This window comes from Heteronotia binoei, chromosome 17 (assembly GCF_032191835.1).
Source record: "Heteronotia binoei isolate CCM8104 ecotype False Entrance Well chromosome 17, APGP_CSIRO_Hbin_v1, whole genome shotgun sequence".
In the NCBI taxonomy this organism is placed as follows: domain Eukaryota; kingdom Metazoa; phylum Chordata; class Lepidosauria; order Squamata; family Gekkonidae; genus Heteronotia; species Heteronotia binoei.
In genome coordinates this window covers 50,556,798-50,578,883 of record NC_083239.1, presented here as the reverse complement: position 1 = coordinate 50,578,883, position 22,086 = coordinate 50,556,798, and the positions used below count along the sequence as shown (strand labels likewise).

General features: G+C 47.2%; 1 protein-coding gene across 1 annotated transcript in view; it reads right to left on the bottom strand.

Annotated features, from left to right (window-relative positions):
- Positions 1 to 20,617, bottom strand: part of SARS2 (seryl-tRNA synthetase 2, mitochondrial) — a 29,198-nt gene extending 8,581 nt beyond the window's left edge. The window contains 14 exon segments of the mRNA XM_060257521.1: positions 390 to 502; positions 1,025 to 1,112; positions 3,630 to 3,675; positions 4,203 to 4,311; positions 5,977 to 6,024; positions 8,706 to 8,811; positions 14,137 to 14,200; positions 14,360 to 14,414; positions 15,556 to 15,696; positions 17,872 to 17,901; positions 18,202 to 18,297; positions 20,362 to 20,378; positions 20,381 to 20,590; positions 20,593 to 20,617. Of these exon segments, the coding sequence (XP_060113504.1) occupies positions 390 to 502; positions 1,025 to 1,112; positions 3,630 to 3,675; positions 4,203 to 4,311; positions 5,977 to 6,024; positions 8,706 to 8,811; positions 14,137 to 14,200; positions 14,360 to 14,414; positions 15,556 to 15,696; positions 17,872 to 17,901; positions 18,202 to 18,297; positions 20,362 to 20,378; positions 20,381 to 20,590; positions 20,593 to 20,617 (1,148 nt within the window).
- Between the last annotated feature and the right edge of the window lie 1,469 nt (positions 20,618 to 22,086).

The following is a 22,086-nucleotide window of genomic DNA, read 5'->3' as shown; positions in this document are numbered from 1 at the left end:
TCTGCTACCTAATCTTAAATAGGTACACACATGGCCCAGCCTGACATGGCTTGGCCCAACCTGACATGTCCCGGTCCAACGAGGTCTCATTTATGTCACATCCAGCCCTCATAATAAATGAGTTTGACACCCCTGGTCTCGATGGAACTCTGTCTGGGACAGTGATGCTCTGTCTGCTTGGTGGGCGACAATGGGAGGGCTTCTGGAGTTCTGGCCTCACTGGTGGACCTCCTGACGGCCTCTGGGCATTGGCCACTGTGTGACACAGTGTGTTGGAATGGATAGGCCACTGGCCTGATCCAACATGACTTCTCTTATGTTCTCTTCTGAGTTGCATTGGCTAGCACAGATCCCACCATGCCCACCACGAGTTCCGCATGTTATCTTACTTGTAGTGTAACCCCAGCTCGGAGAAGATCTCTTTCTGCAGAGCCAGAAATTCTTCCAGCAGGATCGCACTCTCCTCCCCGGTCTCGTTTGCTGTAACCCCAAACATTTCCACCTAAAAGAGAAGGACAGCCTCATTAAGCACAGAGGAGTGAAAAAATTGTGGGAGGAAGAAAATGATGATATTGGATTTATATCCCGCCCTCCACTCCGAACCTCAGAGTGGCTCCCAATCTCCTTTATCTTCCTCCCCCACAACAGACACCCTGTGAGGTGGGTAAGGCTGAGAGGACTCTCCCAGCAGCTGCCCTTTAAAGGACAACCTCTGCCAGAGCTATGGCTGACCCAAGACCATTCCAGCAGCTGCAAGTGGAGGAGGGGGGAATCAAACCCAGTTCTCCCAGATAAGAGTCCGCACACTTAACCACTACATCAAACTGGAAGGGTTCCAACAATTCCACACTTCCATTGCACTCATTTGGAATGGCAGAACTCATGCAGCTCTGCCTGAAAACAGCAAGATCCCCAATTCTTTTTCAACCCCCACAAAACCAGGGTGCATCTATGGTGAGACAGACCCCCCCACTCTCCCCTCTTTTTGCATTTCAGGCCACATCTCAGTTTGTATGAGTGTTACCTTGGTGAATTGGTGTACTCTATACAGTCCCCATGGATCCTTCCCTGTGTTTGTTTCAGTTCTGTAGCATGTGCTGGAACAGACCGTCCTGGCCAAGGCAAAAAGAAGAGAGGAGAAGGACTCAACGAAAGGAGAGGCAGCTAGGGGAAGGAGAGAGAGACCGGCAGCAGGCAAAATGACCCTGAGGGTATATGTGAACAGGAAGGCCTAGAATGGGGCTGTCACTTGAAAGAAAATAAAGGTCCTAGTCCTTAGGACTAAAGATACCTTGGACCTGTTGGAATTCTGTATCTGTTCTGCAGGTCTTCAGCAATGTTCTAAGTTCTAGTCATTATAAGGTTAAAACTGTTTACCACTTTCTCTGTTTGCCTGACCTAGGAAGAGGAACTTGGCTGTCTGCCAATGAAGAGAAAGCCCGGGGGGGGGGGGGCGAGGGAGGACTGTTTGTTTGTATATGCTATTGGTCAGCTAGTCAGGTGACTTCTTTTGTCTAGGTAGCAAGAGGTCAAGAAGGAAGAATCTCCATCTTAGCAATGTGACTTTCTTAGAGATAAGATGTAGCTTATAGAGTTTCTTATTTTCCATTCCAGTTCCCCATCCCTGTAGAAATAAAACAATGTTTTTGTTTTTAAAGGCTCTCAAATCTCATTTTGATCCAACGATCCATTGGACTGTTTGGGATATAGAAACTGAATTTCCAAACAATACCTCTAACACCCCTGCCTCCCAACCAAAAGAAGCAGTTGAGTAAGTTCCCAGTGGGAACAGGGAGAGCTTCTTCGTCCTGCAGACCTCTCTGACTCTCCTGATGTCTGGCAAAACCCAGAAAAAATTAGGTAGGAGTGGAAGCCTGGTCTATCTAGCTGTTATTTGGGGCAGGGGGGAAATCTTCCTCTAAGACCAACTTTTCCCATATGTTCCCACCTGGGAATTAAGATTACAGCGAGTAGTCCTCCTGACTTTTTCATAAATCCAAGAGCTCATTTTGTGAGTAAACAGGAGAAGGCCTTTTCCATGGTGGCCCCACAATTATGGAACAATCTCCCTAAGACGCCTGGCTACCCCACTTCCAATCTTCAGGAAGCAGCTGAAGCCAGTTTTTATATATGACTGCATTTGATTAAAGCAGTCCTAAATTGGGATTTTAGGGGTCCCCAATGTGGTGTGTGGAGGCACCATGGTGCCCACTGACATCTTTTCTGGCACCTGCCAAGTGTTTTTAGAAAGGGGGTGTGGCCAGGAGGGGCTTTTGCCCAACAAAGAGTTCAGATTGGCTGTGCAGAATTTTAAAAATGCTGCTTTGGCAGCAGCTGTTACTACAGCACAAGGAGCTTCAGCGTGTGACTGAAGGGAACCTGTGTCAGCCATTTTGGGACTGCTTCGGCTTCCTGCAGCACCCACTTTGTGGCAGCCATTTTGTGGATCCACCCATCAGGCTGTGTCAAAATTCCATAGGTGGCCACAGGTTTAAAAAGATTGGGGAACCATTTTAGATGTTGGGTTTTATATATTTTATGTACTCTCTTTTATGTATTTTATTCATATTGAAAGCCACCTTGAGCTCCACAAGGAAAAAAGGGCAGCTAATAAAACATTTTAAATAAATAGGATAGCAACAAAAAGGATTTAAATTAAATTTCGTTTCTTAAATCAAAAGATACACCCTCTCATTAAACAGACGTCACCATTACTGGCTTTTGCACAAGTTTCAAGTTCTTTTTACAAACTTGTGCTGCACTATACTAGTCTGGATTACAGAAGTTTAGAATCATACAGCTGGAAGGGACCTCCAGAGTCATCCAGTCCAACCCCCTGCACAGTGCGGGAAACTCACAAATACTTCCCCCTGCACATACACTCCCAGTGACACCTGCTCCATACCTAGAGGATGAGGGGGGGAAACCCAGTACTCTCATCTGAGTTAGAATTCCAAGTCTGACATTACACAAACCTCATGAAGTTTCCATAATTTACTCACACCACAGAATCAGGCTTGTCTGGGTGCAGTTTGGTGTAGTGGTTAAGTGTGCAGACTCTTATCTGGGAGAACCAGGTTTGATTCCCCACTCCTCCACTTGCACCTGCTGGAATGGCCTTGGGTCAGTCGTAGCTCTTGCAGGAGTTGTCCTTGAAAGGGCAGCTGCTGTAAGAGCTCTCTCAGCCCCACCTACCCCACAGGGTGTCTGTTGTGTGTGGGGGGGGGGAGGTAAAGGAGATTGTGACCGCTCTGAGATTCAGAGTATAGGGTGGGATATAAATCCAATATCATCATCATCATCAGAACATTAGCAATCTCTCCTCAGTATGGAGCGCTCCATCAACCATCTGAGACTGCTACACTCTTTGAGAAAATGGGGAGTGGCCACGTGCTCGGCTCGGTTGACAAGACAGCTGAAAATGATGCACCTGAAGTGCTCTAGACATCTGAAAAACACGAAAGAAACACTACATTTCGTTCTCATGGAAATTTCTTGGGCCCCCAACCCAGCACTGGATTTCTTGAGCCTCTGGATATTCTGTGGTCAAAGTTCTATTATGGTCAAAACACTGCGCATAGACAGAAAAGCTCTGAACGGTCTTCCAAGAAGAAGTGAAACATCCTTACCTGACCGGCATGTCTTTCAGCTTTATGGCATGATCCATGAAGTAACCTGATAGGGACAGATCAGGGGAAAGGCATTTATGTGAAGAATAGGATAAAGCTGCCTTATACTGCGACAGATCACCAGTTGATCACAGTCTGAGTACTGTCTACTCAGACTGGCAGCTGCTCTCCAGAGCCTCAAGTGGAGGTCTTACACATCACTCACTACCTGATCCCTTTTGTTGGAGATGGCCAGGGGTGGAATTCTAGCAGGAGCTCCTTTGAATATTAGGCCACACACCCCTGATGTAGCCAATCCTCCAAGAGCTTATAAGACTCTTTTTTGTAAGCTCTTGGAGGACTGGCTATGTCAGGGGTGGAATTCTAGCAGGAGCTCCTTTGCATATTAGGCCACACACCCCTGATGTAGCCAATCCTCCAAGAGCTTATAAGGCTCTTTTTTGTAAGCTCTTGGAGGATTGGCTATGTCAGGGGTGTGTGGCCTGATATGCAAAGGAGCTCCTGCTAGAATTCCACCTGGAGATGGCAGGGATTGAACTTGAGTCCAAGATCACCTCCCCCCCTCTACCCTACCTGCAACTCCAACCTCAGAGGTGCCCGCCAGACTCAGGTCTTCGAAGCGAGAAGGGTCTATGTTGTACAACATAGAGGAGCTGGTGTCAGGGAGCATGCCACAACCTTCCTGGGACAAAAATACAAAAATCACCATGAATAATTTTATCAAAATCATAAGGAAAAATATTTACTAGTAAGTATCACATAATAAGCAGCCCCATGGCACAGAGTGGTAAAGCTGCAGCACTGCAGTCCAAGCTCTCTGCTCATGACCTGAGTTCGATCCCAGCGAAAGCTAGTTCAGGTAGCCAGCTCAAGGCTCACTCAGCCTTCCATCCTTCCGAGGTCGGTAAAATGAGTACCCAGCTTGCTGGGGGGAAAGTGTAGATGACTGGGGAAGGCAATGGCAAACCACCCCATAAAAAATCTGCCGTGAAAATGTTGTGATGCAATGTCACCCCAGAGTTGGAAACGACTGGTGCTTGCACAGCAGACTACCTTTACCTTTTTATCACATAATATTACAATTTCCACACAAAGTAACAATAAACACCAAAGTGTTCATTCAACAGTACTACAGTCAATATTAACATGCACAGTGTTTTACAGCTATTTACCACACATTCACTACAGGCACATAACGTCCTTATTTCGTGGATTCCAGTACTCGAAAAGCTAAAGAAAAGTCTCTCTATCTGTTCTTTGTAGAATTACATTGAGACCAGCTGCGCCCTGACGTTCTATTCCAGATATGAGAACGTTTCTGATGTTCCTTCCTCAGAGATGCACATCACATAATTTCAAGCATTTGATTTGGAATCGCAGCCTTAAAGAAATACATTCCAGCAGTAACACCCAGTTTTAAAGTACTGGAAGCCACAAAATAAGGACTTTATGCACCTGTGCTGAATGTGCGGTAAACAGTTGTAAAATGTTGCCTATATTAATATTGACGGTAGCAGTCAGCTGCTTGAGAGCTGCAAGACATGAATGTCAGAGGAAGGAAGGAAGGAAGGAAGGAAGGAAGGAAGGAAGGAAGGAAGGAAGGAAGGAAGGAAGGAAGGAAGGAAGGAAGGAAGGAAGGAAGGAAGGAAGGAAGGAAGGAAGGAAGGAAGGAAGGAAGGAAGGAAGGGAGGGAGGGAGGGAGGGAGGGAGGGAGGGAGGGAGAGGAGAGGTGCAAAGAAAGCAACTTTAACTTTAAATGCATTTTCCAAGCTGCTGGCTAGCTTGGCTTGGAGAAGTGATTTAAAGAGGCAAATGCCTTGGGGCTTGGAGAGCCACACAATATGTATGAAAGAGCCACATGTGGCTCCCGAGCCACAGTTTGGCCACCCCTGGGATATACCATGCCACCATCCCTCCTCAGCTTTGCATTAATTAACTGCTACCAATCCATTTTTCCAATTTTTCTATTTATTTGAAATAGAATTAACAGATTGCTGTCAAGTTCAGGTCAACTGACCTTCTGGGGCGACAGTAGATGGACATGCCTTCCAAATGCCCACTGAGTAGGGGAATTTGGCTGGAGTTTGACCCCACTGCTGATGGGCCCTGGTGGCTGAAGTGGGACAAGGGCAGCAGGTGAAGTATAGCAGGTAGAAGGAGAGAGGCCACACTGGCACAGGGCTGTGTGTCTGTTCTCTGGTTCAACGGACATAGAAGGTGTCACACGGGCTCCAGAACACACCATCAAAAGTGCAACCTTTGCCTAGAACTAGTTCAGCCACCACCACTGTAAATGGTGAGCTTGCAAGAAAGTTTTCAAAGCATGGGAAACGAAGAAAAGCCTCACAAAGACAGCTCCTCTGAGTAGATCGGGAACGACCATCGGGATGAAGCCCTGTGGAAACAGAGGGAAGAGGGGGAGGGGTCAGAACCGTGTCCGTTGAGTAAAATACACCCGTCAATATGCTGCCACCAGAGAAGTCCAAAAGTATGCTTCTCAACCCCCTCCCCCAACCACTTTTAAGATGAAATTCAGGGAGCAAACCAGCGACACAGCTACGGACAGTGATGACCAGAGGTGTAGACTGTTTTAAAAGGGGATCAGACAGATCCATGGCAAAGCTATCAGTGAGCTACTAGTAATGGGGACTAACGGGAACCTCTATGTTCAGAGGCATTAAACTTCTGAATCTCAGTGCCACAAGGCAACATCAGGGGAAGGCCTCAGCCTCTCTGCCCTGTTGTTGGCCCTCCAGAACAACTTGTTGGCTACTTTGTGAGATAGGAGGCTGGACTAGATGGACCCTCACTGGTCTGATCTAGCAGGGCTCTTCTAACTGGGAGAAGGCCTTGGCCTCTATGCCCTGTCATAGACCCTCCTGAAGAACTGGTCGACCACTGTGTGAAACAGGAGGCTGGACTGGATGGGCCACTGATCTGATCCAGCAGGGTTCTTCTGATGTTCTTATGAAGGCCTCAACCTCTATGCCAGGAGCTGGGGCTGATGCCACCATGGCCAATGGCTGGAGCTGATGGGAGTTGTAGGCAAAAAACATCTGGAGAGCTACTGTTGGCCACCCCTGCTCTATGCTCTGTTGCTGGCCCTCCAGAGGAACTGGCTGGCCACTGTGTGAGACAGGATGCTGGACTGGATGGACCACTAGTCTGATCCAGCAGGGCTCTTCTGAGGTTCTTATGAAGGTCTCAGCCTCTCTGCCCTGTTGTTGGCCCTCCAGAGGAACTGGTCGGCTGCTGTGTGAAACAGGATGATGTACTGGATGGACCACTGGTCTGATCCAGCAGGGCTCTTCTGGTGTTCTTATGAAGGCCTCAGCCTCTCTGCCCTGTTGTTGGCCTCCAGAGGAACCGGTTGGCCACTGTGTGAGACAGGATGCTGGACTGGATTGGCCACTGGTGTGATCCAGCAGGGCTCTTCTGATGTTCTTACCAAAGGAAGATCCTGGTTTCTAGTGACCCAATGCAGGGAAGGGCAATCTATTACAGGTGGGCCAACCAAGACCAGCTGGCCAATGGGATCCTTGCAGGGAGTGCTGGATCAGATGATCCAGCAAGAGTCCTTTGGCAACAGCGCAAAACCAGGATGGCTTGGAACAGTGTTAAAGAGATACCGAGTACATACTCTGCAGTTTGTCACATGCTCACGGATGGGGAGCACTTTTTATAATGTAGACTGTGTGGATGAGAAGCCCTCTCTTCCAAAATGCAAAAGACCCCATTCTTTTCCAGAAGTGGAAGGAAACATAAGAACATAAGAGAAGCCATGTTGGATCAGGCCAATGGCCCATCCAGTCCAACACTCTGTGTCACACAGTGGCCAAAAAAATTATACACACACACACACACACACACACATATATATATATATATACACACACACTGTGGCTAATAGCCACTGATGGACCTCTGCTCCATATTTTTATCTAACCCCCTCTTGAAGCTGTCTATGCTTATAGCCGCCACCACCTCCTATGGCAGTGGATTCCAAAACCTTGACCTATCTTGAAAGGTTCCCCAAGGCGTCCCTCTCCTGAGAGGGAACGAAGTCCCCAGAGATCTTTCCAAGCTTTGTAGAGCCAGAAACACAGCCAGTTCCTAAACACCAAGAAGCCAAATATCCTCCCCACTCCCCCAGTAAAGGAATTCTATCCTTTTCTATCCTGTACTTCTTTTTTCCTCATCCAGGAAGTAAACCCAGAGATCCTCCACTGTTCCACACACATCCTTACCCCAGGCAGCTATTTCTGCCTTCTTTCTGACCGGGAGAAAGAACCCAGCCTGGCAGGTTCTAACCCCTCTCTCCATGCCATGACTGATGCCTTCCAAAAAATCAAAGGCAACTAGACCAGCGTATATCAACACTCCATATTCAGCATTAATTCAAAATTCAGTATAAATGATGTGTCCATACAAATAATGAGAAATTATACAACAAATCACCATCCACGACAAGCCACTCTCGTTCCTACTGACTCTTTCTTGGTGAACAACGTCCACACCAATTGATGGTCTTAGCTGAAGTCCAACACTCATAAAAAACCAGTCCTTAGATTGTTTCCAATTGGGAGAACAGATGTCAATGAAATTAGCAGAGATATTTCAGCATAATGCATTATGAATGAATGAAAAAGGCAAAATAAATTGAGACACACAAGAGTATTGGAAGGTGAATCTTGACACCATTCACCTACTGTACAGTACACTAACAACAGATGGTCCCTGGAAGAAGAGCTTTAAGCCTTGAAACGACCTAAGGACCATTTTTTTATGAGCATCGGACTTCAGCTAAGACCATCAATTGTTGTGGCCGTTGTTCATCAAGAAAGAGTCAGTAGAGTGGCTTGTCGTGGATGGTGATTTGTTGTATGATTTCTCATTATTTGCATGGACACATTATTTATACTGAATTCTGAATTAATACTGAATATGGAGTGTTGATATACGCTGGTCTAGTTGCCTTTGATTTTTTGCAGGGAGAGAGGTTTTCTGTTGTGCTTGTAATAGTTCCTCTGTCGTCCCGACAGACCGTCACAACTGATGCCTTGGCATTCCTGGTACCTTTTTCACCAGCTTGTGGAGAGTGAACTGCACCAAGGCTTGCTGGAGGAGGGCCCCTGCACCGCGGAGGTAGTATGACCGGTAGCCTGAGATGTGGGACAGGCGCCTGAGAAAAGCAGAGGGGGGGGGATTAAGATCTATCCACCATGTGGGAAAAGCCCTTTGCAATATGTAGCTTGCCTCCTTCATACGGACAAGTCCTTTTTGTTCCTTTCAGCTGTGGAAACAGTCAGAGTTTGGGTTACAGATGAACCTGCCTAATACCGAATCACACCACCGATCCATTAAAGTCAGCACTGCCAGTTTGGTGTAGTGGTTAAGTGTGCGGACCCTTATCTAGGAGAACCGGGTTTGATTCCCCACTCCTCCACTTGCACCTGCTGGAATGGCCTTGGGTTTGATTCCCCACTCCTTCACTTGCACCTGCTGGAATGGCCTTGGGTTTGATTCCCTACTCCTCCATTTGCAGCTGCTGCAATGGCCTTGAGTCAGCCATAGCTCTTGCAAGAGTTGTCCTTGAAAGGGCAGCTGCTGGGAGAGCCCTCTCAGCCTCACCCACCTCACAGGGTGTCTGTTGTGGGGGGAGAAGATATAGGAGATTGTGAGCTGCTCTAAGACTCTGATTCAGAGAAAAGGGCGGGGTATAAATCTGCAGTCTTCTTCTACTCAGACTGGCAGTAGCTTTCCATAGACTTCAGACAGACAACTTTCGCATCACTGACTACCTGATCCTTTTAACTAGAGATGTCAGGGATTGAACCTGAGACCTTCTGCATGCCAAGCAGATGCTGAACACTTTCAGCCACAGCCCCTTTGAAGCGACAACTTTTGACATAATGAATGTAACATCACTGCTGACCTATGTTCAAATGCTTCTCATCCACAAACGTCACTAGGCAGTCTTGATATTCAACCCCCCATAATAGAAACACATGCAGAAAATCTTCCCCTCTGGACTCTCATTCATTGGCCACAACATCACCAAGTTGTCTGGCATGAGAGCCACTTTGACACGGACTCTTATCTGGGAGAACCGGGTTTGATTCCCCACTCCTCCACTTGCACCTGCTTGAATGGCCTTGGATCAGCCATAGCTCTCGCAGAAGTGTCCTTGAAAGGGCAGCTGCTGTAAGAGCTCTCTTAGTCCCACCTACCTCACAGGGTGTCAGTTGTGTGTGTGTGTGGGGGGGGGAAGGTAAAGGAGATTGTGACCGCTCTGAGACTCTGCGATTCAGAGTATAGGGAAGGATATAAATCCAATATCTTCTTCATCTTATTATTATTAGAATGGAAAGTTGCCTGTTTTCAACTGCAGCTACCCCTCCCAGAGCCTTTGAGAAGAGCAGAAACTGAACTAAATATGGGGGGAGACAAACCAGGCCTACCTTAAAGGCGGGCAGCCATTTCTACTCAGCTGCAGCCACTGGGGAAGCTCATGATACATTCATTTGGAGCAAAATGAACACAAGAAGCTGCCTTCTACTGAATCAAACTCTTGGTCCATCAAGGTCAGTACTATCTACTCAGTACTATCTACTCAGACTGGCAGCGGCTCTCCAGGGTCTCAGGCAGAAAGGGACTTTCACATCGCCTCCTCCCTGATCTTTTGTGACGAAATACCGGGGATTGAACCTGGGACCTTCTGTGTGGTAAGAAGATGCTCTACCACTGAGCCATGGCCCCTCCAAATAAAGAAAGTGAGAGAGACAGTGTAGTGTAATATTAGAGTGCTAGGCAAGGACCTGGGTGGCCCAGGTTCAAATTCCCACTGGCCCATGGAAGGCCGCTGGGCGACCATGGGTCAGTCACACACGCTCTAACCTAACTCACAGGGTTGTTGCAAGAATAAAACAGAGAAGAATTGGGTCCCCATGGGAGAGAAAAGTGGTAATGAAGTAAATAATAATGGCCTGTGAGAATTTTTTTTGTCTGACTTTCACCCCAGTTAAGAATTTGCTGGCCACAAGAATAAACAGCTTTAAAAAGGGATTAGCTAGATCATGGAGGATAAATCTATCAATGGCTACTAGCCCTGGGTAACTGAGGGGAACCTCCATGTTTAAAGGCACTAATTTTCCAAATCCCAGAGCCAAGAAGCAGCCTCAGAAGAAGGCTTCAGCCTCTATGCCCCATTGTTTGTCCTCCAGAGGAACTGGTTGACCACTACGTGAGACAGAATGCTGGACTTATATGGACCATTGGTTTGATCCAGCAGAGCTCTTCTGAGGTTCTTATGAAGGCCTCGGCCTCTCTGTCTTGTAAATGTCCTTCCGGAGGAACTGGTTGACCACTATGTGAGACAGAATGCTGGACTTAGATGGACCACTGGTTTGATCCAGCAGGGGTCTTCTGAGGTTCTTATGAAGGCCTGGGCCTCTGTGGAACTGGTTGGCCACTGTGAGACACAGGATGGCTCTTCTTATGTTCTTAAATATCAGCCAATGGACTGCAGCAACAACCCGAGAGCTATTCAGCAGCACAGTAGGAGAAGGTATCCTTGGCTTCTCTGGAGGACCCCATGAGGGAGGGATACAGGCCCTTCCTGTTTCTGCAGCTGACAAAGTTACAAGCCTTGGCTTTGACCCACCAGCCTGTGCCCAGCCAGACAGAACCAGACTGCCCCAGCTGGCAGGATGCCTTCCAGGAAACCTGAACCCACAGTTCCTGGACACAGGCCAGCAGGCAGTGAATGCCACTTTTGGTAATGACTGCTTTCTTCCACAAGGGGCCAGCCCCCTCCTTTGTCCAACGCTTAGGTAGGGCTTTGTGGAATGGCAGAGGAAGCATCCTGAGGCTGGAAAAACGCCTCAGGGAAGGGCTTGAAAATAAAAAGCTGCCTATCAAATATTTATTTTGTCAATGCTCCGGGAATTCAAGGTGTTCCCAATCAGCTAATGGCCACTACGGATTGCTCCACAGACTGGGAGCATCTGGAAACGTTTGTTCTGAAGCTTGGCTGGTGGACCCATCACATGGGACTCTTTTGTTCCCGAAGACACTCAACAATGCTCAGTCATCCCCCCAAGCCCACGCCTCTCTCCTCCACCTGTAAGTCTCACGCAAGTACCCAAAAGGTGGACATGTCCCCTTCCAGATTCTCAAAGGGACCAGGTGTCAGAACCCCCTTGGGATTCTGCCATTGAAGGCACTCTCTACTGTTGCTACTAAACCATTTGGTGTTTCCATGTGGATGTTCTTTTGGTTTCCCCCTTCACCCCTTTCCTCTCCCCACCACCTTGCTCGAACATGTGGAATCTCTCTCATGTCCTGGGAAAGCGATAACCCGACAGGAATCATGCTCCAGTGTGAACAGCAGGAGCCCGGAACTTTTCATCTACTCATGTGTGAGCTTCCCTTTAATCCAGCGGTTGGGCCAGACTTCCTCGCTAATTGTCTCTTTCATATGTATTCCATTTTACTGAAAACAAATGTAGAGTTTTATGACTATGACTGGGAGGGGGGGGGCGGTTAGAAGAAGAAGAACTGCAGTTTTATACCCTGCCCTTCTCTCTGAATCAGAGTGGTTTACAATCTCCTGTATCTTCTCCCCCAACAACAGACACCCTGTGAGGTGGGTGGGGCTGAGAGGGCTCTCACTGCAGATGACCTTTCAAGGACAACCTCTGCAAGAGCTCTGGCTGACCCAAGGCCACTCCAGCAGGTGCAAGTGGAGGAGTGTGGAATCAAACCCGGCTCTCCCAGATAAGAGTCCATGCACTTAACCACTACACCAAACTGGCTCTCCTTGAGTCCAGTGACACTTTTAAGTCCAACAGAGTTTTATTCAAGGTATAATCTTTCATGCGCACACACACTTTTTCTTTCCCTGGAATTGTGCATGCACCTGAAAGCTTATACCTTGAATAAAACTTTGCTGGTCTTCAAGGTGCCATTGGACTCAAATGTTGTTCTGCTACTTCAGACCAACATGGCTACCCACCTGAAGTTACTATTTGAGTAACTTTGCATTTGGCTCCAACTCCTGTGGCAGTCATATTGCAGCTGCACCCACCACCCTGTTTCAGAATTTCAAAGACACCCTCTGGCTTAAAAAGATCGGGGACCCCTGCTTGAGGTGAACTTGCACTAGGTCTCCAGTCCTGATTAGAATCAGGCCCTGCGCAGATGGGTAACTCCAGTCATAATGCTAATCAAAGAGGGCAGATTAGGAATATTTTGTTTGCATTCATTCTCGAAGGTGTTTGTCCCAGGGTAGCCCCAGCACCACCATGGGAGCTGGTGTTGCCCAGTAGCCAGAGAATGAACCATGCTCCAGAAAGTCCCTGGTTCAAATCTCACCCCATAACAAGCTTAAGAACATAAGAGAAGTCATGTTGGATCAGGCCAATGGCCCACACAGTCCAACACTCTGTGTCACAGAAGAACATAAGAGAAACCATGTTGGATCAGGCCAATGGCCCATCCAGTCCAACACTCTGTGTCACACAGTGGCCAAAAACAACAATAACCAGGCGCCATCAGGAGACCCACCAATGGGGCCAGGACACTAGAAGGACACTAGAAGAGCTCCCACTGTTGCCCCCCAAGCACCAAGAATACAGAGCATCACTGCCCAAGACATAAGAACATAAGAGAAGCCGGGCTGGATCAAACCAATGGCCCATCCAGTCCAACACTCTGTGTCACACAGTGGCCAAAAAACCCAAGTGCCATCAGGAGGTCTGCCAGTGGGGCTAAAGCCCTCCCACTGTGCCCCCCCCACAAGCACCAAGAATACAGAGCATCACTGCCCCAGACAGAGAGTTTCATCAATACACTGTGGCTAGAAGCCACTGATGGACCTCTGCTCCATATGCTTATCCAATCCCCTCTTCCTTTAACCAAGCCAATCTTTCTCAGACAATCAGTAAACAATGCAACAGGGGTAGGATTGCAGAACCAACCAGAAGTCTAAAAACAAAATAGTAGTAAAGCATAAGTACCAACATGACACATTCCCCTCCCCAAGATTGTGTTGGGTGTCAATAAAACAGCATGCAAGTCCTTTTTCTATCTCTGCTAAGTTCTCTTCCAGCAGGTGGAGCTCTTATCTTTCTTAACAGAATTTCCCCACGCTTCCAGAATGGCTTCTCTGCAGAACGCCCTGTGGAGAGCCAGTTTGGTGTAGTGGTTAAGTATGTGGACTCTTATCTGGAAGAACCGGGTTTGATTCCCCACTCCTCCACTTGCACCTGCTAGCATGGCCTTGGGTCAGCCATAGCTCTGGCAGAGGTTGTCCTTGAAAGGGCAGCTGATGTGAGAGCCCTCTCCAGCCCCACCCACCTTACAGGGTGTCTGTTGTGGGGGAGGAAGGTAAAGGAGATTGTAAGCCGCTCTGAGACTCTTCAGAGTGGAGGGCGGGATATAAATCCAATATCTTCTTCTTCTTCTGTCCTGGGAGGGAGGGGGGGCTTGACTATGTGAAACTAACCTTTGCCGTATGATATCCAGGTCTTCCCCGATTTCCAGGTGTCCTTTCACCTTGAAGTCAAAAGCTGTTTTTGAAACAAGGAAAGCAGGAGGCAATAAATGGTTTAAGACAGGAATGAAAAAGAAATTTGGCAGCTCACAGGCAGAGGAACTGCTAGGAAAGGTGTGGCCAACCCCTTCCTTGCCCCAACGGGAGCCAAAGAACTTTCTCCCCAGCTTCTCACCTGGTTTCTCGCCAACAACTTCCACCACCCGGGCTTGGCTCTCATCTCCGATTGGCTGGGAGGAGAAAGGTCAAAGGTTCAGGCACAGACACTTCCAAGTAGTGCTGGATTAAACCTGGAGGCCCCCCTAGGCAGTCAAAATCTTGGGGACCCCTTGCAAATTATAGGCCAGTACCTACTTGGCCTAATTGTTAATTCAGCCCTGCTTCCATGCAGCCCTAGCATCATCCGTGCTCTGGTGCTCCTTTTCATGCCTCAGGCCTTCCTTCCAGCCTGCTTTTCAGCACCCTGTTGAGTCTGGTCCACATGCTCCACCATTCTGGAAGACCCGAGCTGTGCTGCCCACATCAGGCAAAACCCCTCCTTGTTCCCAGTTGTGACATGCATGCAGCATGCGTGTAGCGCTGCTGCAAAATCTCAGTACTTCAGGCAATTAGGTCTAGCATGTCGTCCTTCACCCAAGACAGCCACATCAGAGAGGGGAGCAGCTGTGGCTCAGTGGCAGAGCAACTGCTTGACACGCAGAAGTCCCAGGTTCAATCCCCAGCATCTCCAGTTAAAAGGACCAGGCAGGAGGTGATGGGAAAGACCTCTGCCAGAGACCCTGGAGAGCCACTACCAGTCGGAGTAGAAAAGACTGACTTTGATGGACCGAGGGTCTGATTCAATATAAGACAGCTTCATATTTATTTATTTATTTGGGATTTATATCCCGCCCTTCCCACGAATGGCTCAGGGCGGCTGTGTTCATGTGACAGACAACCAGGGCTTTTTTTGTAGCAGGAACTCCTTTGCATATTAGACCACATGCCCCTGATGTAGCCAATCCTCCTGGAGCTTACAAGTCTCTTCTTACAGGGCCTGCTATAAGCTCCAGGAGGATTGGCTACATCAGGGAGGTGTGGCCTAATATGCAAAGGAGTTCCTGCTACAAAAAAAGCCTTGCAGACAACCCTTTGCAGGTGAGGGCCACCCTCCACCCACACGCTAGCAAGCATTCAGTGGGGTACAAAGTTGTCTTCTCCAAGAGCCCACCCCTCAATTCTAATCATCCCGAGGCCCTGTTTGGGGCACCGCTATCAAAGGAAAACTGACACATTGGGGAGTAGCACAGCAGTGCCTTCCTTGTGGCAGCTCTGAACATTCTAGAATCTTCCACCCTGATCTACACTGTTTCTCTTCTCCAGGCCCTTTACCACGTCAGGGTGGGTCCTGTTGGGCAGCTTGAGGGCATTCAGGTAGTACTCTTCCTCCAACTCCATCTCCTTTTGGCGCAAGACATTGACCTGGAGGCGAAGCTCTCTCCCACGCTCCCGCAAGGCCTTGTAAGCAGGGAGCTGGAGGGGAAAAAAGGAGAAGGATGTCAGGTCCAAGCATATGTGAAGAAAACAACACATCTCAGAGCCAAACTTACTTCACTGGGTGACAAAACTCCAGGTACCCTGGCCACCCTGAAGGTCCATAAGAGAAGCCATGTTGGAACAGGCCAATGGCCCATTCAGTCCAACACTGTCATACAGTGGCCAAAAAACCCCCAAGTGCCATCAGGAGGTCCATCAGTGGGGCCAGGACACTAGAAGCCCTCCCACTGTTGCCCCCCTCCCAAAGCACCAAAAATACAGAGCATCACTGCCCCAGGCATAAGAACATAAGAGAAGCCATGTTGGATCAGGCCAAAGGCCCATGCAGTCCAACACTCTGTGTCACACAGTGGCCAAAAAAACCCTCAAGTGCCATCAGGAGGTCCACCAGTGCGGCTAGAAGCCCTCCCACTGTGCCCCCTTCCAAGCACAAGAATTCAGAGCAGCACTGCCCCAGACAGAGGGTTCCAATGATAAGCTGTGACTAATAGCCATTGATGGACCTCTGCTCCATATGCTTATCCACCTCTGGAAATCAGCAAAAAAGATCAGCTGGTATAGAAATTATAGTTCTTAAGAATTAGAAGCCACTGCCTTTGTGAAAGCTTCCTGTCATCACTGTTTCCATTAAGTCCATAGCGCTGGACAACTTTTGGGACTTATTTTTGTATGCTAAGTCTGGCTGGAGTGACCTGGAAGGGCCCTCACGGCCTCTTAGCAAGTGTGAACTTAATGGAAAAAGTGACAATAGGAAGCTCTCACAAAGACAGTGGCTTCTAATTCTTAAGAACTATAATTCATATACCAGCTGATCTTTTTTTGCTGATTTCCAGAGGTGGAATAATTTACAGTTCACTATATTGCTCTAAATATACAAGACAGATTATGTATTAACAGTGCACTTTAGCTTATTGGGGGGTGGGGGATAATTAATGGACAAAAATCAAAATGTTTAGTGAAATATGGTCTATTTTCTCAGACTGGTTCATGAGAAAAGAATTTGTTTCAGACGTTAACTCTGTTTCTCTGTCTTTGCATAAATCGTACCTGAATAAGCAATGCTGAATTAGAGACTTTCAGTGAGAGCTACATTTAAAAAAAAAAACACCACTCTGTGCTGATAATTACCTGATTAACATTATTCATTGTAATAATATAGAATGCTGGATCAATAATTTTTTGCCATAAATAGATCTGGAAGCTTGAGCTCAAATAAGCCATGGCTAGGCACTGCCACAGGGTTCAGAAGAAGAAGAAGATACTGGATTTATATCCCGTCTTATACTCTGAATCTCAGAGTCTCAGAGTGGTTACAATCTTCTTTACCTTCCCCCCTCCCCATCCCTACAACAGACAACCTATGAGGAAGGTGGGGCTGAGAGAGCATTTACAGCAGCGGACCTTTCAAGGACAACTCCTACGAAATCTATGGCTGACCCATGGCCATTCCAGCAGGTGCAAGTGGAAGAGTGGGGAATCAAACCCAGTTCTCCCAGATAAGAGTCCGCGCATTTAACCACTACACCAAACTGGCTCTCTTCTGCTTTGGATAGCACTATGAGTTACTGCAAAGATCCCCAATGTGGTGCCCATGGCCACCAGGATGTCCATCATTAATTCTTGACACCCAGTTAACTTTCCAAAAATGGGAGGGCCCATTGTAAGGCAGGGCTTGCTATTGGCTGCCCTCATTCAAACGAAAGAGTTTTCCACTAAAATAGCAGCCACGGCCACTTATAGGATCAGGAGGACTTAGTTACTGAGTCGTTCCATTTCCCCTTTAGACTGTCCTTCTTTTTAAAGCCCCCCTTCTCTTCCTCCATCCTCCAACCAGGATTTTATCAATTACTTTTTATCTCTCTTTTGTGATTCTTTTGTAAAGTGAGGAGGGAGGTACTGTGTTTGGGTCCACTTCCTGCAGCAGCTATTTTGGGTTTAGCTCTGCGGCAGCCATTTTGGGGTGGTGCTCTCCACTTTGTCTCAAAATTCCAAAAGTGCTCACAGGATCAAAAAGGTTGAGAACTTCATGCATTACTGCATTCTAAGCTTGTTGAAATCAGTGTGCTTAGAGTGGAATAATTCGTCAAAACAATGTCAAGATTAGTCATTCAGAGAGCAAAAATAACAGGGGGAGGGGAACTCTGTTCTTACCGACTGCAAAGCATCATCCTCATGGTTTTTCTGGAATTGAGAAGAGAAAACAGCAAGGTAACATGTTTTTCCCCAAATAAACCCAATGCATAATATAGCAATTGCGACTAGCTATATGCAAAAAAACTCAACAAGTCTAAAATTGTGGCTTCAGCAGACAGTTTGACAATAGTCATAATTTTGCTGCTTCTGTAGTGCCAAGAAATGCAAAACAAGATGTTAGGGGAAGGGAGGTACCCACAGTTCCAGCAGTGTTGCAAATTTTCTAGGTGGATTTGCTGCACTGACTGTGAGTTTCCTGGTGGGATTATTCTACAATGGCAAACTCACCACAAGATTCCGCACACTTCTGGCCACTTCTGCTTTTTCCACTTCAAGTTCTGTGATCTCCTCTTGCACCTCAACCAGCCTCTTCCGAGTAGCAAGCTGACAAGCAATCATTTACAAACAAAGAGTTAGGAGCTGGACATGTGTGAAGAGACAGAGTATCAAAAATATTTTTTTAAAAAGAAAACATTCAGAATAAATCAACCAAAATGAGCCACTTTGAGCCAAGAGAAAAGGTGGGACACATATATTTTAATAAAATTTTAAACAAAGATCTTGCCACAAAAATGGCTAACGTCATTTTAGGCTTCAAAGATGAAGCTGCCCTATATTGAAACAGGTCATTGGTCCATGAAGGTCAGTCTTGTCTACTCAGACTGGCAGCAGCTCTCCAGAGTCTCAAGCAGAGGTCTTTTACATCACTACTGTCTTCGTAACTGGAGATGCTGGGGATTGAACCTGGGACCCTCTGCTTGCAAAACAGAGGTGTTTCTACTGAGCTGTGGCCCTAGGTAAATACTTCATTAATAGAAGGACAGTGTCCAAGTTACAAAATCAAGAGTACTACTCTGTCTACATTTACAGACCAAAGCTGGAGGACTGTTCATAGGACAAAGCTTCAAAAACAGTGGTAAACAAAGTGAAACTGATTCAGAGGAGGGCAGTAAAGATGGTTTTTTTTGGGGGGGGATGTTTGGAACACAAGTTCTATGAAGAAAGGTAGAAGGAACTGGGTAAATTGGGCCTAGAAAGAGAAGGCTGAAGGACAGCAGGACTGTGTTTTTTTGGATGCCAGCAAGCTGTCATACAGAAGAGGGCAAAGACTTGTTCTTGCTGCTTTGGACTGCTGCAAGGCTCAATCTAATGAAGAGGGGGCAAGCTGTTTATCTCACTGGGAAATAGACCTTGGAGGCTGCGCTAAGAGTTTGAGCAAATACTGCCAATCCCAGCAGCCCTGGCTTGAGTAAGACTTCTCAGTAGCAACAATTACCACTGTTGTCTCACCCACTGCCTCTTCCTCACAGTAGTGAGAGAGACAATGCCTTCAGGCCGAGTCTGAACTGAGCTTGCATCACCATTGGGGCCTCTCATCTTGGTTTCCTCAAGAGCTATTTAATGTCTCTATCTGCCTCTGATCCAATGTGCTTAAGCTCCAGGTATATAAATGCTGGCTGAATGTTAAGAGAAATGTAAGTTTCTTAACAGAGCAGTTTGACAATGGAACCAATTACCTGAAGCAGGGGGCAAGAAGAATCCTCCCTTCCAGGAGTCTTCAGGCACAGGGTGGACAAGCTGTCCTAACTTTGAATTTCCTGCACTGAATGAGGGTTGGGGATAGATTTGAAAGATACAAGGCCCCTTCCAATGGTATGATAGATGGGACAGCTCCGGCTTCATCCAATCTCTCCTTGACACCCAAGCCTGATGAGAGAATGTCAGCTTGGCAGAGCAATCAAAGGACCAGACCAGCTCCTCTGAGAGACAAGTTCAAATCTGCACTCTGCTACCATGTGACCTTGGGCAGTTATTCTTTCTCTTAGCCTATCCTATGTCACAAGTTCTCACAACAATAAAATGGAGGACACAAACCACAAACACTAGCCACACTTCTTAGTAAAGGGTGGAATTAACAGGTTCCACATAAATAAACACTTTACTAATTTCATTATGAAAGTACAAACAGTGACTTCACTTATTCAAAGTTTTACTGTATTATTCAAAGCTTGACTGTGCTTTTATTATTATTTATTATATGGCAAGCTGCCCCTAACATTTTTACTGTAATACAGGATTTAGATAAATGAAAACCAGTATGGTTGCCAGGTCTGTCCTGGCCACCAGCGGGGGATGGGGGTAGGCTTGCAACTGCAGGTTAGGAAACTGGAAATTTGGGGATGGAGCCTGAAGAGAACACAGTGGAGTATAATGTTGCAGAGTCCACCCTCCAAAGCATCCCTTTTCTCCAGAGGAACTGATCCCTGTAGTCTGGAGATGAGCTGTGATTCCAAGGGATCCCCAGGTCCACCTGGAGGCTGGCATCCCTAAAGGGGAGATGTAAGTCCTCGCGGGACTATTTGTGCCAGCGCTCTCTGCACACACCCAGAACTCTTCCTTAGGAGCTGCAGAAACTCAGGTCCCCCAACATCACTGCAAGGCGCTTACGATCTGTCGAAGATCCCCGGCGCCAGGGGCCCCTTCCGCCTCTCCAGCTCCGCTTCCACCTCCTCCTGCCGCGCGCTCAGCGCCTCCATGTCCAGGCGGGGCCGCGCCGTCCAGGCGTTTTGCACGTGCTCGTACAGCCGGCTTTTCCTAGTGGCGGCACTGCCGCTCTCTGTCCTAGCTCGCGGCTGCTGGGGGCCCCGCTGCAAAACCCTCCATTGTCGCCCCAGACCCGGTACAGCCGCATGGGCGCCGCCATGTTGGGAGGTCATGTGATCCCCCTGCAGGCAGCCAATGACAGAACGCTGCCTGCACAGCGTTCGACCGTCGGGCCAATCGGAGACGTTGGTACCCCTGCGGCTGCTCAGGCTTGGTTACCATGATGGAACTAGAAGAGAAGAACTCTCTCTCTACATCCTCTGTAAGGACTTTACATGCTTGGTGTGTTCAACTAAATAATGCATTTTGCAACTGACTGTTTGCTATTCTTACACAGTATGTATTTTTATGCATTCCTAGCTGTCTCCCCTTTTCTCTCTTTTCTATACATCAGGGGTGGCCAAAACTGTGGCTCTTTCACACATATTGTGTGGCTGTCAGCTCCCACCCCATTGGCTGGCTTGGAGGAGGCATTTGCCTCTTTAAATCACTTCTCCAAGCCAAGCCAGCTGGTGGCTTGGAGAATGCATTTAAGGTTTGTTGCTTTCTTTGCACCTCTCTCTCCGTCGCTTCCATCTATTTGCCTACCTGCCTTCCGGCTCCCAAACATCTGACATTCATGTCTTGTGGCTCTCAAACATCTGATGTTTTTTCTATGTGGGTCTTACATTAAGCAAGTTTGGCTACTTCTACTATATATCCTCTGTAAGGACTATACATCCTGTTTATTTTTATGCATTCATATATCTCTCTGTTTTGAATAATATAATGGAATACTGTTTGTAATAGAATGAAATATATAGGTATAGATTTTTCCAGACACAATACCTCTACAAACAACATTGGTATAGTATATAGAACAACATATAGCAATTGTTACCTTCACACTTGAGGGGAGACAGATGGGCATCATAACGTTAACTTCCCCCCAATTAGAAAAGATTCTCTTACATTATTGCTTCAAATGTTGTTTCCCCTTAATTGGATCCATACAGCTGTTGAACCTGTGCACTTTGCTTGTTGTCCCTGCTTTGTCTCAAAATGTCTACATCATGTTATATGCTAATTTGTTATTTTTCTCAACCCTGTCTATATTAAACGCTTTTCTCCCATTTCATTGTATCTGAAGAAGTGTGTGTGTACTCACAAAAGCTCAACCTTGAATAAAACTTTGTTGATCTTAAAGGTGTCACTGGACTCTAACTTCATTCAATTGCTTTAGACTAACATGCCTGCCCACCTGGATCTGTATTTTTTATATTAGTGCTATAAAAATAAAGGTGCAACAACTTGGCAAAAAAGGGACAGGGGGAGGACGATACAAAAGACAGGTGCTACTCTTTAGGTTTCTTGTCTGCTATGGAGTTGCCAGCCTCCAGATGGGGCCTGGAGATCTCCCACTATAAGTGATCTCCAGAAAATAAACACCCATCCCCCTGGAGAAAATGACTGGTTTGGAGGGGGGGGGGGGCTCTATGGCATTGTATTAGGGATGCCATCCTCCGGGTGGGACCTGAAGATCCCCCAGAATTACAGCTCATCTCCAGACTACAGAAATCAATTCCCCTG